This window comes from Pygocentrus nattereri, chromosome 22 (genome assembly GCF_015220715.1).
Source record: "Pygocentrus nattereri isolate fPygNat1 chromosome 22, fPygNat1.pri, whole genome shotgun sequence".
NCBI lineage: Eukaryota > Metazoa > Chordata > Actinopteri > Characiformes > Serrasalmidae > Pygocentrus > Pygocentrus nattereri.
The window spans coordinates 15478878-15495676 of NC_051232.1; the positions used below are offsets into that span (position 1 = coordinate 15478878).

Genomic DNA, 16799 nt, shown 5'->3' on the forward strand with positions numbered 1-16799 from the left:
CGGAATGAAATCAAATATAGGCCTGCTACTGTTGGAGAAAATCCAAGGGAGATTATTACAGTTTTAAGAGAGACTTATGGTTGTACTAAGTCTTATGTGTACTGGCAGCAGCGTTTCTTTGACTGAAAACAGCAGAAGAGGGAATTTTTGTTTGATTTTTCACATGCATTAATGGAGCTTATGGATAGGGTTAAACAATGTAAGAGGAATGCTATTGCTAATTCCGATGTGGTTTTAAGAGATCAGTTTTGTGAAAATGTGAGAGACTCTGCTCTACGTCGAGAACTTAAAAGGTTGGTATGAACTAATGACAATGTAACCCTTTTAGATATACGTCGAGAAGCCATTAGGTGGATGGAGGAGGGTCAGCCAGGCTGTAACGGGGACAGCGTGTAATGGGGCACAGTAGTGAAATTCAGCTCACGTCTCTGTGTGAGGCCACAATGGCACAACCATCTGAGCTTGTTGAGTTAACACTAGCACTACCAGCATTTTCATACAACTCCTTCTTCTACCAGAGACTGCCAAATGGCAGTGCTGGGGTAATTTGCATCCCATTAGGCCACCTTTTGTTATGTACATGCAGCCACTACTAGGTAATGCTAAACGGGGGGATGGGTGATAGTACCAGGTACCAGGTGAACAGGGTTGTGTGTGAAGGGTGATAGTGTGAACTATGTTGATCCATTGAGAAGAAAATGTTTTTTAAATATCTTAATGTTGTTGTTGCAGCCATTAGATTGAAATATGCCAGTACCAGGTAACAATGAACAGGGATGGGTGTGATGGGTGATAGTGTGAACGATGATTAGATTAGATTAGATTAGATTCAACTTTATTGTCATTGTGCAGAGTACAAGTACAGGGCCAATGAAATGTAGTTAGCATCTAACCAGAAGTGCAATATATAACATTATTTACATAAAGTGCGGTGGTAACAGTGACCAGTGCATAAATATAACTGTTATATACATGTGTGTACAAGTGAAATGTGAAATATGTAATATAAAATATGAGACATACAATATAAAATATACAGTGTTATATATGCAGTGTTATATGTATCTATCTATCTGTGTATTATGTTTATATACAGGAATGTACATAGTGAATATATAGTATATAATATACATATATACATAACACATACATAAAGTGAGATATGCAGTAATATGAATGTAGGTTATTATATACACATGCGTATACAAATATAGACATGTAGATGTAATAGATACTGTACAGATCAGGGAGCAGCAATACAAATGAAAGTTGTATGAATGAAGTATATCATCAGTGCAGAAGGTGTTGGAAGTGCAGTTTTTTAAAGTGACTGTGTAGCGTTCGTCAGGATAACCGCCTCAGGAAAAAAGCTTTTCCTAAGCCTGCTGGTGCGGGAGCGGAGGCTCCTGTAACGCCTGCCAGATGGTAAGAGGCTGAAAAGTCTATGATTTGGGTGGGTAACATCTTTGATGATGTTTCTTGCCCTGCCCATGCAGCGTTTGTGGTATATGTCCTCGATGGTGGGTAAATCGGTGCCTGTGATGCGCTGCACCGTTTTTACTACCCGCTGGAGTGCTTTGCGGTCAGCAGCGCAGCAACTGCCGTACCATACAGAGATGCAGTTGGTGAGTATGCTCTCAATGGTACAGCGGTAAAAGTTCACCAGGATCCTGGGAGACAGGTGAGCTTTCTTGAGGCTCCGTAGAAAATAAAGGTGCTGCTGCGCCTTTTTGATGAGGACGGAGGAGTTCAAGGACCAGGTGAGATCCTTGGAGATGTGGAGACCAAGGAACTTGAAGCTGGACACCTGGTCCACTGCAACTCCACTGATGGAGATGGGGGTGTGAGCCTGGTTCCTAGTCCGTCTGAAGTCCATGATGATCTCCTTTGTTTTGTGCGTGTTGAGTGCCAGGTTGTTGTCATGGCACCATGAGGAGAGATGCTGTACTTCGTCCCTGTAGGCCGTCTCATCATTATCTGTGATCAGGCCTATCACCGTGGTGTCGTCTGCGAACTTGACTATGGTGTTTGAGCCATAAACAGGTACACAGTCATGGGTGAAGAGGGAGTACAGTATCGGACTCAAAACACAGCCTTGTGGAACGCCAGTGTTCAGGGTGATGTGTGATGAATGGAGATTGCCTAATTTAACAGACTGGGGTCTGTTAGTCAGGAAGTCCAAAATCCAGTTGCAAAGTGATGTGCTGATGCCCAGATGGTTGAGCTTGGATATCAGCATGGACGGGATCACTGTGTTAAATGCTGAACTGAAATCAATGAAGAGCATTCTCACATAAGAGTTCTGACAGTCCAGGTGGGTCAGTGCAGTGTGTAGTGCTGTGGAGATGGCGTCCTCAGTGGATCTATTGCTCCGATATGCGAACTGGTGTGGGTCCAGCGTAGCAGGTAGGCAGAGCTTCAGGTGGGAAAGAACTAGTCTTTCAAAGCACTTGGAGATGATTGGGGTGAGTGCAACAGGTCGGAAGTCATTCAGGGCTGAAGCAGTTGAGTGCTTTGGCACTGGCACAATGGTGGCAGACTTGAAGATGGATGGGACAGCTGCCTGGGCCAGCGAGACATTGAAGATGTGTGTGAAGACACCCGAGAGTTCCTCAGCACAGGCTCTTAGCACACGGCCAGGTACACCATCAGGGCCCGCTGCTTTCCGTGCATTCACCCTGCTCAGCATGCGACTGACATCCGAATTGGAAAGTTCAAGTGGATTATCGTCTGGTGGAGGATCGTTTTTTAAACATGTCACCTTATTACCCCGGTCAAAGCGAGCATAAAAGTGGTTCAGCTCATCAGGGAGTGAAGCACTGTTGGTGGATGGCGCAGTGCTCGGTGGCTTGTAGTCTGTCAGGGTGCGTATGCCCTGCCACATACGCCGAGGGTCAGAGGAGGTAAAGTGCTCCTCCATCCGCTGTTTGTAGCAGTGCTTGGCTATGGATATTCCTCTCCTCAGATTGGCTCTGGCCAAGCTGTAAGCCTCCCGGTCTCCTGACCTGAAGGCAGCATCTCTGGCTTTGATCAGAGAGCGAACCTCTCTGTTCATCCAGGGCTTCTGATTTGGGAATATTATTATTGTCTTTTGTGTTGTCACTCTGTCCACACAGTTGTTGGTGTGTTCCAGGACAGAGTTAGTGTAGGTGTCCAGGTGGATTTGTGAGGCCGTGGTGGCCCGGGCTGCATACTCGCTCCAGTCAGTGTGCTGGAACTGGTGCTGAAGGAAGGAGTCAGCCCCATCCATCCAGATCTTTACAGTTCTGGTTGTAGGCTTGATCCTCCGAATGACTGGACTGTATTTGGGGAGTAGAAACAGAGAAAGATGATCTGAAAGTCCGAGGTGGGGGAGGGGTGTGGCTTTGTATGCATCAGCCACGTTTGTGTAAACTTTATCCAAAATTTTTTGTCCCCTTGTGGTGCAGGAGACATTCTGATAAAATTTTGGTAATCCAGATTTTAGATCAGTGTGATTGAAGTCCCCTGCTACAATAAAGGCTCTGTCCGGGTATGTAGTTTGAAGTTTGTTGATGGTAGCACAGAGAGCCTCCATAGCCGAGTTAGCATTAGCATCAGGAGGCACATAGACTACAGTAGCGACGATGCAGCTAAACTCACGAGCCGTATAAAAGGGCCTGCATTTAATGGTCAGGAACTCCAGGTCCGCAGAGCAGTGGGTTTCCACTACAACAGAGTCCGTGCACCACGCTTTGTTTACGTAGATACAGGTTCCTCCGCCGCGGGTCTTCCCCGTTGTCGCGGTTGACCGGTCAGCTCTGAACAGCGCACGTCCCTCCAGTTCCACCACGCTGTCCGCCACATCGCCCCTTAGCCACGTTTCCGTGAAAAACATCAAATTACAGTCCCTGAGCCATCTCTGTGTGAGGGACCAGATCTTTAATTCGTCCAGCTTTCCCGGCAGCGAGCGAACATTGGCGAGAAAAACGCTAGGTAACGCCGGCCGGTGTGGGTTTAGCCTTAGCTTAGCACGCAAACCTCCGCGCTTGCCCCGTCTTTGTTTGCGCTGGCGTCGCCGGCGTCGGGCACTTGCGGTCGACAAGAGTGACTCGCTAGGTCCCGGTGTCCGGATCAACTCTGGAGGAAGCTGGTTAAAGTCAAACTGATGTGTAAATCCGATGTTTGTGCCGTGAATGTTGATATCCAAAAGTGTCTGTCTGCTGTAGCTGTAGTTCGCACGAGCGATCTGAGCGAAAATACTGAGAATAGTTAAGTAAATAAGTGTTATATTACTGAAACTGGTAAGACGCCGGGCCTCGCGGTGTGGTCGCGACGCCATCTTGTGTCATACTATGATAATGATTATGTGTGGTTCCACCTCCATGTGGATAAAAAGCCACGTCACCACACATATTTCACTTACTCTGTTGACTGAGAAGCAAAGATGGCAAAGGTTTACTGTGCACAGCAAGCTTTGGGCATGATCCTCAACCATATCAACCCCTGTGACTCCGATGGAGAAGAAGTAACTCTTGATCAGAGTAGTGACTCTGAAATCTCTTCTGGTAAGATTTCCTAAATTTCCTATTTTTGTTTGCCAGTTATGGCTGTTGTGTTTTTGGAAGAGACACTGCAAAAGGTACCATCTTGATAAGTTAAAATTGCTCAAGAATATTCTATTTTAATTTGAGTAATTTTGACTTGTATTTTGACTTAAAACAAGATAAAATGTCTTGATAAGATGTTTTTGAGCTATTTTGACTAATCAATATGCCACTTTTTGCGGTGTGATAACAATCCTACATTAGTACAAAGGAGGCATACTTGAGATGTTTTGGAATTCTAATTCAAATATTATGTTTGTGTCAATTTCACATTATTTCAACCTTTCACTAATCAAATCTCAAACATATGGTCCTGTAGATGAGGAGACTTCACCACCTCCAGAAAAGAGAGGTCGCATGGAGACACACGAGTGGCTGACAGAGATGGCAAAAGACGACACAGTGTGGCGTGAAGAGCAGATTGGAAGACCTCTGCTTCACAGCCCAATTGAATGCAATCCCATGGATGGAGAGCCAACTGCTTTTGCCAGAAGAAAAGTGTCGAGTCGCTTAGTTTCCTCTGTTTCATCTCTCTGCAATTGCTTCGGACCATACAGGAGTGGACTGTCCAGCATGCACGCCAGACACAGCATGGAAACTGGTTCATGGACCTCCCTGAACTAATGGCGTTCATTGCAATCCTCATCCTGCGAGGGATTGTCCGCCTTCCAGCGGTGCATGACGCATGGTCTGCAACACTGGGAGTACCCTCCATCAGCAAGATTATGGCTCGAAACCGCTTCCAGGACATCATGCGGCACCTACGCTTCGATGACAAGGACACACGCATTGAACGAGTTGCAAATGACCGATTTGCTGCAGTCTCTGATGTTTGGGGGTCTTTCGTTGCCAACTGCATTGCTTCATAAAACCCAGGAAGGCATATCACCATAGATGAGCACCTTTTTCCAACCAAGACCCGTTGCTGTTTTCTGCAGTACATTGCAACAAAACCTTACAAGTTTGGCATAAAGTTCTGGGTGGCATGTGACCTGAAATCCAAGTATGTATGCAACATCCCATATCTTGGCAAAGACTCCAGTCGTCCCACAGGGGAAAAACTATCGGAATATGTGGTGATGAAGCTAATGGAACCATTTATGGACAAAGGAAGAACCGTTACCACAGACAATTTTTTCACCTCATTGTCACTAGCAAGACGATTGCTCGGCCGGAAGACCACCCTCCTTGGCACTGTAAACAAGATTCGCCGTGAGTTTCCAGACTCTGCCAAAAAGACTTTGGACCGTGAGGAATTCAGTACACAGGTGTTTTCAACCTCTGGTGCCACACTGACCGTTTACACGCCCAAACGGAGAAAGACTGTCTGCATCCTCAGTAGCATGCACAGTATGGTGGAGACTGGGGACACCCGAAAAAAAAAGCCTAACACAGTCACCGACTACAACAGCTTAAAATGTGGTGTGGATGTCATGGACCAGATGGTGCGAAAGTACACTGTACGTTCAGGAACACGGCGTTGGCCAGTCGCTGTGTTTTATAACTTAATTGACATTTCAGCACTGAATGCACATGTGCTTTTTCAGGCATGCACTGGGGTCAAAGAGAGACGGTTGGACTTCTTGGTGAAGCTTGCAGAAGAGCTTGCACAGTCTCATATGGCAGCCAAGGAGGTGCATAAGGAAAACCTTCAGCAGCAACCACCCACACCTGACACAGGGAAAAGGGCATTGTGCCAGGTTAAGTGTTGCTGCAAGAATAACCATGCCACTAAGCGTTGCGTTTCTTGTAACAGGTTCACATGTGACAAATGCAGAAAGGAGATGTTGTGGCAGTGCCAGGTGTGTTCAGACAATTTGTAATGTAGCGCACTACTGCACAATGACTGTATGTACATAGGATTATTAGCATAGTTTATATTTCTGTATAGTTTACTGTATAGTTTACATTTCGTTCTATTTATGAATACTTTTGTTGTAATATTGTTGCATGCTTATTTTATCTTTGTATTACTTATTTTTATTACTATTTCATTGTACAGGGAAACAAAGCAACACGTTTCTTTACTGTACATATACCAATAAAGCTAACTTGAATCTAAATTTCTGGTAATGTTGACATTTTTTTGGGGGGGGGGCTCCACCAACTTGTTGCCGAGAAGGGTGTAGAGTGTAGGAGAGTGTCCTTAGTTACTTCTTGCAAATGTAATGGCCTCATTTACATAACATTGGAGGCAAGAAGGCCTTTTCACACCTGCCATTTGGCAGTTCTTTGGGATTTAAAGGTATAACTGCCAAATGGCAGAGGTCTGGTAGTTCTAGTGTTAAGGGTCTTAGTCTTGAAGCAGCATGCCCAGTTGGACATGTTGATTCGACGTCTGGGTCCTGTTAACTCGAATTCTCATGCTACATATTAAGAGGTAGTCGTTTTAAACGCACTACTGATGGGCAACCCATTTGTATTAAGTGTGATAACCCAGGTCATATAGCCCGGTATTTTCAAGCTGCCCCTCCTCTAAGCCATCATAGGCCGGTGCGCCAGGCACCAAGCAGTTCTAGCCAGCCGGAAAACTAGAAATTCCCAGTGTGCAGAGCCACACACTGGGCCTTGATGGTTCTGGCTATAAGTTTTATGATTCTCAGTCTTATAGTCAGCTTATTGGAAATTGTCCTGTGTTGCATGTGTCCATAGGAGGCATTTCAGTTCCCTGCTTAATTGACACTGGGTCAACAATAACTGAGAGTTTCTTTGTTGAACACTTTTCCAACTTACAAACGGAAGACTGTAGGTGGTTAGGTTTGAAAGCTGCAAATGGTCTGGACATACCCTACATAGGTTACCTAGAGTTAGATGTGGTGGTTTTGGGGCAGTGTGTTCCTAAGAGAGGAATATTGGTTGTTAGACCCAGAGAACCCGACGTTACAGAGTCGCAAAGCAAAAACACCCGGTCTGCGTAGGGATTGTTACCAGGTGCTATTTAAGCAGCATGGCTCTCAGCTTTTTCATTCTCCCCCTGTGCAGAAACCCTCCCTTTGGAGCGCATCTATAAAAAACCTCAGTTTGGAGCAAGGATCTGAAAACCCTTTGTTTGGATCGAGCCTCTGAAAAACCTCCGTTTGGAGTGAGCCTCTGAAAAACCTCCGTTTGGAGCGAGCCTCTGAAAAACCTCCGTTTGGAGTGAGTCTCCGATAAACTTCCGTTTGGAGCAACCTGTGAAAAACCTCAGTTTGGAGCAAGCCTCTGAAAAACCTTAATTTGGAGCGAACCTCTATGAAATCTCCTTTTGGAGCAAGCCACTGAAAAACCTCCATTCGGAGTGAGCCTCCGAAAAACCTCCGTTCGGAGTGAGCCTCTAATAAACCTTCGTTTGGAGTGAGTCTCTGAAACCATCCCTTTGGAGCGCGTCAATAAAATACCTCAGTTTGGAGCGAGCCTCTGAAAACCCTTCATTTGGATCGAGCCTCTGAAAACCCTTCGTTTGGATCGAGCCTCTGAAAACCCTCAGTTCGGAGTGAGCCTCTGAAAAACCTCTGTTTGGAGCCAGCCTCTGAAAACCCTCAGTTTGAAGTGTGTCTTTAAAAACACTCAGTTTGTAACAAGTCTCTGAAAACCCTCAGTTTGGAGCCAGCCTCTGAAAAACCTCCATTTGGAGCGAGCCTCTGAAAACCCGTCGTTTGGAGCAAGCCTCTGAAATCCCTCCATTTTGAGCGAGTCTCTGAAAACCCTCCATTTGGTGTTGGCCTTTGAAATCCCTTCATTTGGACCGAGCCTGTGAAATCCCTCCGTTTGGAGCAAGTCTGAATACTCTCCATTTGCAGTTTGCTTCTGAAAGCCCTCCGTTTGGAGAGAGCCTCTGAAAACACTCCGTTTGTAGCAAGTCTCTTAAAAACCTCCATTTGGAGCAAGCCTCTGAAAATCCTCCTTTTGGAGCAAGCCTCTGAAAATCCTCCATTTGGAGCGAGCCTCTTGAAATCCCTCCGTATGGAGCGAGCCTCTGAAATCCCTCCGTATGGAGCGAGCCTCTTGAAATCCCTCCGTATGGAGCGTGCCTCTTGAAATCCCTCCGTATGGAGCGAGCCTCTTGAAATCCCTCCGTATGGAGCGAGCCTCTGAAAATCCTCCGTTTGGAGCGAGCCTCTGAAAAACCTCTGTTTGGAATGAGCCTCTGAGAAATCTCCATTTGCAGGGCCATATAGCCCTAACACTTCGCCCCTACCCCTCTATCTCAACAAATGTTGGGACACCCTAACCCTAGATGTTTACAAAACAGAGGGCCAAGGGCTAAGTGGTAGGGACAGGGGGTGATAAGGGACTGGTCTAAGTGATATGTTGTCACTTTTGCACAAGCAAAATGTATGAGACAATATCAGAAGATTAATGAGATTGGTTTACATGTTGAAGGTGCTGCATTCAAGCCTATGACCACTATGTGGAATGCCAAATGTCAGCTGGATTGGTCTAAAGTCTGGCTCTATTGGACTCTGGAGCTTTTAAAATACATGTTCTCAGGAGTGATGAATCACGCCTCATTATCTGGCAGTCTCATGGACAAATCTGATTTTTAGCAGATGCCAAAAGAATGCTACCTACTGGAATGCATAGTCTCAAAGGTAAAGTTTGGTGGAGGAGGAATTATGGTCTGGGGCTTGTGGAATTATTAGCCTTAGTATTGCTCATATTACTCTTTTAAGATGTATTAAAGAAAGCTTAATGGTTATATTGTGCTATTCTAAGAGCTAAGAGTCAGCACATAAGGCTGTGTGCTGACTAATGGTGGAATACACAAGGACGTCAGATAACAGGTAATACCTCGAAGCTGATAGTAGTAGACCCTGGGATTAGCACACCACACATGTGGTTCATCTGGTCAGATAAGCAGAGCCATTGTTTGGAAAACGGGGGGAGTTGATAAACACAGGAAATACCTTAAGCTGACCTTGCAGATGCACTCATGTCACGAGCGCATCCTTAAACTTTTATGATGTGGATTAGTGAGATGGCCTAACGCACATATTGGAGGCTGGGGTAAGGAAGGAGCGGTCATGCAACTATAAAAAAGGGAGTCAGATGAGAAGGGGTCAGAGCTTACTTGGGAGATACATGATGCATGTTCTCTGTTTGTAACCTCTCCAGAATTCTGTAATAAAACCGTTTGTTTCACTTCAGTCTGATCTACTTGTCTCATTTACTTTGCATCAACGAACACGCAGGACTGGTTTCGTCCACAATTTGGTGACCCCGACGTGATGCAAAGGAGACCATTAGAAAAACAGGCTTGATCTTCCTCCATTACTCATCACAGGCGCGCCATTTAAAAAAGGTAAGCAGAAACCTATTTAAATAAATTCTGCATATTGACAACTGCTAAATTATAGATGGGTAAAAGAGGTTGGATCAGGTAATTAAATTTAAAGGACTGAATTGGAACAAACATAAGGTAAAAATATACTGAGTGCTTAATAAGGTATTGGGTCTGTGGTTTTTTGCCGGGAATTGGTGAACCCCTCCCGTCATCTGACGAGTGAATGGGATAAGGACTGGGTTGAAAGTCCCTGGGATTGGCTCTCCCTAAAACAGGGTTGGAGTCCCTGAGGTTCAAGTCCTCTAAAGCACCAGGTTGGAGACCCTGAGGTTCAAGTCCTCTAAAAGTATCAGGTTGGAGTCCTTGAGGTTTGAGTCCTCTAAAGTACCGGGTTGGAGTCCCTGAGGGTGGTCCTCTAAAGTACCGGGTTGGAGTCCCTGAGGGTGGTCCTCTAAAGCGCCCATTCGTGATAAGTTTGAAGTTCCTCACATGCAGCAAACCTAACGGTGACAACTGAGCATTGTGAGTTGAGCAAGTAAAACTTCGAAGACGTCTTGGTGAGTACCAGTTTTTGATCAACATGGCTGAATACAGTAAAAGAGATTTAGAAAAAGAATTGGATAATACAGTTGGGGTGGGGAATTGGCAATGGAAAACATTGGAGGAACAGATAATTATTTTGGCTAAAGCGGTTTATGACTTGGAAATAGATCCAAAAAAGTGGAAAAGGCTGAGAGCAGAAACGGAGAAAATGGATGCTGGATAAAGAACTGTCTCCCCATGACCAGATTTCTTTGGGACAGGCGTTAAATGATTTTACAACTAGAGCAATAAAGGAATTAGACGAGGCTAAGGCAGAACATGAAAAGGCAGGAATGTTTAACAAAGGAAAAGCCAGGAAGAGGTTATCAGAAGCAGAACAGGAAATAGCTAAGGTCAGAAGGTTGAAGTGCACATATAATGGCAACCTGGATAGAATGGTGCGGAGTGGTGCCCAAGTATCCCCACCCTCCTACGATAACCTAACGCCAGGCATATACCCCGTCATTAACGTACAATCAGGCACAATAGACATAAGACCGCAACAGCCCGGCCCCTCGACGCAATCTACTGAGCGCGTTCGGGAGTGGGTGTGTCAAACCCAGAACCAATCAGATGCAGCCCAGAACACCTCGCTCGAATATAATTTTAACCCTAATAACCCCTTTTGTAACAGAATAGCACATGAAAAACCAAATCCACCCAACGTATACACAAAGTCTGAGGGTGACCCCGCCGGTCAGCAGCGCCCGACCCAACGTGCCTCCCCACTCTTACGTGTTGTAGGAGGTGGAGCACAAGGGAATGCGGAGCCATGCCCCTTGGTGATGGAAACGGGGGGTTCCCCGGAGGCCATCCAAACGTGTGGTGGACAGGAGCCCCACCCACCTCCCACTGATCCCCAGTGTCAGCTCGAGCAGACACCAGTGGAGGTCACATGTGTATTTCAGGGTAAATATCGTAAAGATCAAGATAAAGAGGTATCCTCCGGGTCTCTTGCGAGCCAGGCTTCGGTTAGAACAAGTTTAGAAATAGACGAGAGGCTCAGAACCTTAGAACGGATGGGAGTTAATTTGGGTGAGCAATTGTCACAGTTAGAAATAGACATTAGGGAGGATGTCGATCGGGAAGATAGGGGAATACACACACGTACTCGGTCACACGTACGTAACAATCGTGGCGATAAAACCCCTTTAATGGCCCCCCTGTTAGCCACCTCACAAGGCGACATGAAATACGTCCCGTTTAACCTGTCTGATGCGGCGGGACTGGCTGAGCAACTACCACCTTTAACAGCAGGAGGAGGGCCATGGTTAAAACAATTGGCTAAACTCACAGGAGGAGTTTGTTTAGCTATAGGGGATTTCAGAAATCTCCTTAATCGCGCCACTACCGTATTAGATGCCACAGACGTAGAGAAACAGGCAGACATTGAGCATGTACATAATTCAGAGCGTCTCACCCGACACGCAGACGTCATTGCTGATGGCATGAGAAAAAAGTGGCCAGTGCAGGCCTCCTCTACTGTCCCTTCCTACCCGTGGGATGGCAAGACCAACCCAGCTGAGTATATGGGTCTTGCAGCTGAGGACTGGATCAACAGAACTAGCGCACACCCAGGCCACGGGGGCGTACAGCAAATATGGTTCCGTACAGCCATCCTAAAAGGTATGCCAGATTATGTTAGAAAAAAAATGGAAGATGATCCCAATATGGGACCAGACGCCTCACATGACTCATGGTTGAAAACTATTCTGTTTTATATGAACAAACATAAGGGACAGGTAGACACCAGGACAGGTGAAGTAGACAAACTGCAGTTGGAGCTGATGAAAGCTCAACTGGCAGAGGCTCGAAAGACTTTAGGTGAGGACAAGAAAAGGAACAACCCAGGCAATATGGTGATTACCGCTGATGAAGACAATTCTGTTAATTATGCAGGGAGGCAACCACAATCACAATCCCCCATTTCACAGACGCTGCCTCCCCAGACCCAGCTGTTGCCAAATCAACCACAGTCAATTGTGGTTCAATATCAACCCACACCATATGGGGGTCTGTACAGGGGACGTGGCAGAGGCAGGGGGAGGGGTAACAGGGGCGGGGGCCGTAGTCCGCAGCAGTATGATTTAGGCTGCTTCAGATGTGGCGCCATGGATCATTGGGCACGACAATGCCCCCATCCGCTGGTAGGAGCACCACACCATCCTCAGCCTCAACACCAAGCCACCTACTACCCGGCCCCTCACCCAGGTGCTGCCCCAGGGGGACAGTACCAGATGAGTCCATGGGGGGGAGAGCACTGACGGGGCCCACTGGGGGACCCTGATAGCGTGGCCATGGCAGAACCCATGCTATCACTGACTGTGGGGCACCTGAGATTGCTATTCCTGATTGACACAGGAGCCACCTTTTCTGCGATCAACTCTCAACTTCCACCAGATATGATGAGTAGTAACTATCTCTCAGTCAGAGGTTTCTCAGGGGACTCAATGACTCTGCCCAAAACCAAGCCATTGGTTGTCTATAATGGCTCACAGACTGTCATGCACACATTTATCATTGCAACTCAAGCACCAGTGAATTTGTGTGGACGAGATTTGCTGATGAAAATGGGGGCTTCCATTCTGTGCAGCCCCACAGGACTGACTTTAACTTGGCCAAATGGTCAGGTCACAAGTTGTTATGGTGAGAACAGCCCAAGCATGTATTTAATATCTGCCACAAGTGATGACATGGTGGATATTTAATGGGGCCTGATCAATGATACAACTACAGGGGCGTTGAATTTATTTATCCAGTGGAGACCATGGATATCTCGGTTGGAACCCTATGGTCCTCCTCCCGACCCCCCTCATCTCACCCTCTACTATGACCCTTCGGCAGATTTGCCCTATTATGATTTATTCCAATCTGAACTGCAAGATGCAGAGTGGGAAGTTTTTTCTCCAGGTATATATGTTGGGCCTGAGGGTGTGGCAGCTCCAATTACACTAACACCAGCACAATCACAGTGGTATAGAATGTCTTCCTCAGCGGCGCCACATATTTCGTTAGCGCTACATCCAGGCCATATGGCAAAGCAGTTAGGGGGCATGACCAAAAGGGCAAACGCTGCCACTGATTGGGTACAGACGCAGATTCCTGATGTTTCCTTTTCTGAAGCCACAAAAACATATTTCATAAGGGGTGAGACCCATAATCGCATCACGTTGACACATGATTTGTTAACTAGACATCATGGTTGTGAGGCAGCTGACCATATTGACACCCCTGTCCTTTTGTCACATCTCCCGGACAGATTGTGGTCTGAGGGCCCCGATGACGTAGGGCAAATACAACAAACTCCAGTCTCATTTAATATGACCTCGACTAGACCAATCTGGCTTCCCCAATATCGCCATAAACCTGAGGCTATGGCCTCCCTAGACCAAACTATTGATGCACTCCTTAGAGCTGGAGTGCTAGAACCATGTCAGTCTAGGTGGAACACTCCCATTTTGCCAGTTCCAAAGAAAGAACCTGGGCACTACAGAATGGCACATGATTTAAGGGCCATTAATGCAGCCCTGGCCACCCAAACCATCCCCGTTCCTAACCCATATACCGCACTATCTGAACTAGACCACAACAAAACTTGGTTCACGTGTGTAGATCTGGCCAATGTCTTTTTCTGTGTTCCGGTACATGAAGCGTGTAGAGACATTTGTGCGTTTACACATCGTGGCAGACAGTACCGGTACACACGTTTATCACAAGGCTTCGCACTTTCACCCGGCCTGTTTAACCAAGCATTAAAGCAGAGTTTGGATACTTGTTCTCTCCCTGAAGGTTCCATTTTAATTCAGTATGTGGATGATCTCCTGATTGCTGGAGACACCCAACAGGCTTGTATTGAGGCTTCAATAGCAGTATTGGAGAAATTGGCTGAGTGCGGATATAAAGTCTCGAAGCAAAAATTGCAATTTTGTAGGTCAAGAGTCACCTTTCTTGGCAGAGTGGTCACTAAGGGGAGTACAGGTATGTCCCCTGAGCACCGGTCCTCTATTTTAAGCCATCCCAAACCAATTACGGTCAGAGACATGTTGGCATTTTTAGGGCTGGTAGGATACAGTCGTTCATACATACCTGATTTTACTGGTCGCACCGCACCGCTTCGTGAGATGATAAGGACATTAGGGATGAGAAATTTGTCAGGCATTTTGTCATGGACACCTGAACTAGAGCAGGCGTTCATTGAACTAAAACAGGAACTAGCGCATGCGGCTGACCTTGCTAGACCAGATTACACCATTCCATTCTACCTGGATGTTTCTGATACACCCTCATTGGTAAATGGGGTGTTGTTTCAGAAAAAGGGGGGAGGTAGACAGGTGTTAATGTATCTGAGTATTCCTCTAGAATTAGTAGAGAAAAGACAACCATGTTGCACCAGACATGTTGCAGGACTAGCCAAATTAGTACAAAAAACAGCACACATAGTTGCAGGATATCCATTACATGTGCTGACCACACACGGAGTGGTAGCATATATAAATTCTCAGATGTTCACACTCACTCCCCTCAGGCAAAGACGCATACATAAAGTACTGACGGCCCCCAACATTACTTACACTCATGATGGGATTAACATGGCAGATAACATGTTAGAAGGACCCCCGCACGAGTGTGCGAGAAAGGTAAAAATAGAAGGGAAAATAAGACCAGACCTCAAGGGCACGCCAATAGAAGAGGCACTAAATTTGTGGACAGATGGGTGTGGTTATAGGGGAGAAGGGGGAGAAATAAAAGCAGGGTTTGCGGTAGTACAAGAAATGAATGGGGAAGTAGATGATTTTTGTACAGTGATCTCAAAAGAAGTCAAGAATTGTCCCTCAGCTCAGAAAGCGGAACTATTGGCAGTCATTGCAGCGCTCGAATTAGCAGAAGGCAGGGCAGTTAACATCTACACAGATTCAGCCTATGCAGTGGGAGCAGCTCACATTGAATTACCCCACTGGAAGGAGACAGGTTATCTCACCAGTGTGGGCAAACCCGTTAAACACAAGGAGGAGTTGTTAGCACTAGAGAAAGCGATACAACTACCAAAACAGGTTGCCATCATAAAGTGCAAGGGACATCAGAAAGGGGACTCATTGGTAGAAAGAGGTAATGAGGCAGCAGATAAGGCAGCAAAGGAAGCAGCAGGTTATAAGGAATCAAGTTTGCAGATGGTGTTGAAGGAAGGTGAACTATGGGAACCAATTCCGACAGGAGAAAAGCTCAGGCAACTGCAGGACCAGGCTAGCCCAGAAGAAAAGACTATTTGGCTGGATAAAGGTGGTACAAAGGGTGAGTTAGTCTGGGAAGGTCCCAATGGACTCCCAATACTTCCAGCCTCTTTGGCAAAAGCAGTGCTGGGAGAAGCTCACGGGTTGGCACATGTAGGAAAGGTACAGATGAAGGAAAACTTGAAAGGATGGTGGCACCCATTTCTATCTGCCATGATAGCCACACATGTAAAAGAATGTCAAGTATGTAATGTAAATAATGTGGGTAAAACTTGCAAACCAGGGGTAGGAAAATTCCCTAAGCCCAATGGCCCAGGGGAACATATTCAGATAGATTACACAGATATGATTCAGACAGTCAGGAAGTACAGGTATCTGTTGATGTTTGTGGATGTATTTTCGGGTTGGGTGGAAGCGTTCCCCACTATGAGGGAAGACAGCAAATCAGTCTGTAAAATGTTGATCAATCACTGGATTCCCCAACACGGGTTTCCCAAAAGAATACACTCAGATAATGGTACTCACTTCACAAGTAACGCCTTGGCATGGGTAGAGCAAGTACTAGGCCTGAAACATGCGTACGGATCAGTGTACCATCCACAGTCTCAAGGGAAGGTGGAGCGCATGAACCAAACACTGAAATCAAAATTGAACAAAGTTGTATATTCTACAGGGCAAAATTGGCTGGATGCCCTACCAATTGTATTAATTAGCATCAGAAGCTCTGTAAACAGAGCTACAGGGTTCACGCCCTTTGAACTGATGACAGGTAGATCTTTTCCGGGGCCCCATACTGCGCTAGCGTGTAAAGACATACAATACAAATCTCACCAAGCCTACTTTAATGAGATGAAAGCATTGTGTCAAGCTTACTCTGTGCAGGTCCGCGCCAAGGGGGAACCAGAAATTGACGCCCCTCCGGAGGTAGCACTAGCTGAGTGGGTTTATCTGAAAGTTATCAAGCGGAAGTGGTGTGAGCCCAGGTGGACAGGACCCTACAGAGTGGTCGAGCGAATGTCTCACGCCGTTCGGCTTAGTGGCAAAGGACCTGCTTGGTACCATCTCTCCCAGTGCAGACCAGTGCACCTACCGAAGGCAGAAAAGGAGTCCCCATCCAACGGGGCAGAATAATCCCCGGGGACAGAGGCACAACAGGGAAAG

At 46.3% G+C, this 16799-nt stretch overlaps 1 protein-coding gene across 1 annotated transcript; it reads left to right on the plus strand.

Annotated features, from left to right (window-relative positions):
* Nucleotides 1-12497: 12497 nt before the first annotated feature.
* On the plus strand, nucleotides 12498-16799 carry LOC119262005. Its single transcript, XM_037532712.1, has one exon. It carries the CDS (start codon nucleotides 13392-13394, stop codon nucleotides 16767-16769), a length of 3378 nt encoding a protein of 1125 aa, XP_037388609.1. The 5' UTR covers nucleotides 12498-13391; the 3' UTR covers nucleotides 16770-16799.

Coding starts and splice junctions, on each gene's coding strand:
- LOC119262005 (XM_037532712.1), top strand. CDS start 13,392: ATGTCTTCCTCAGCGGCGCCACATATTTCGTTAGCGCTACATCCAGGC.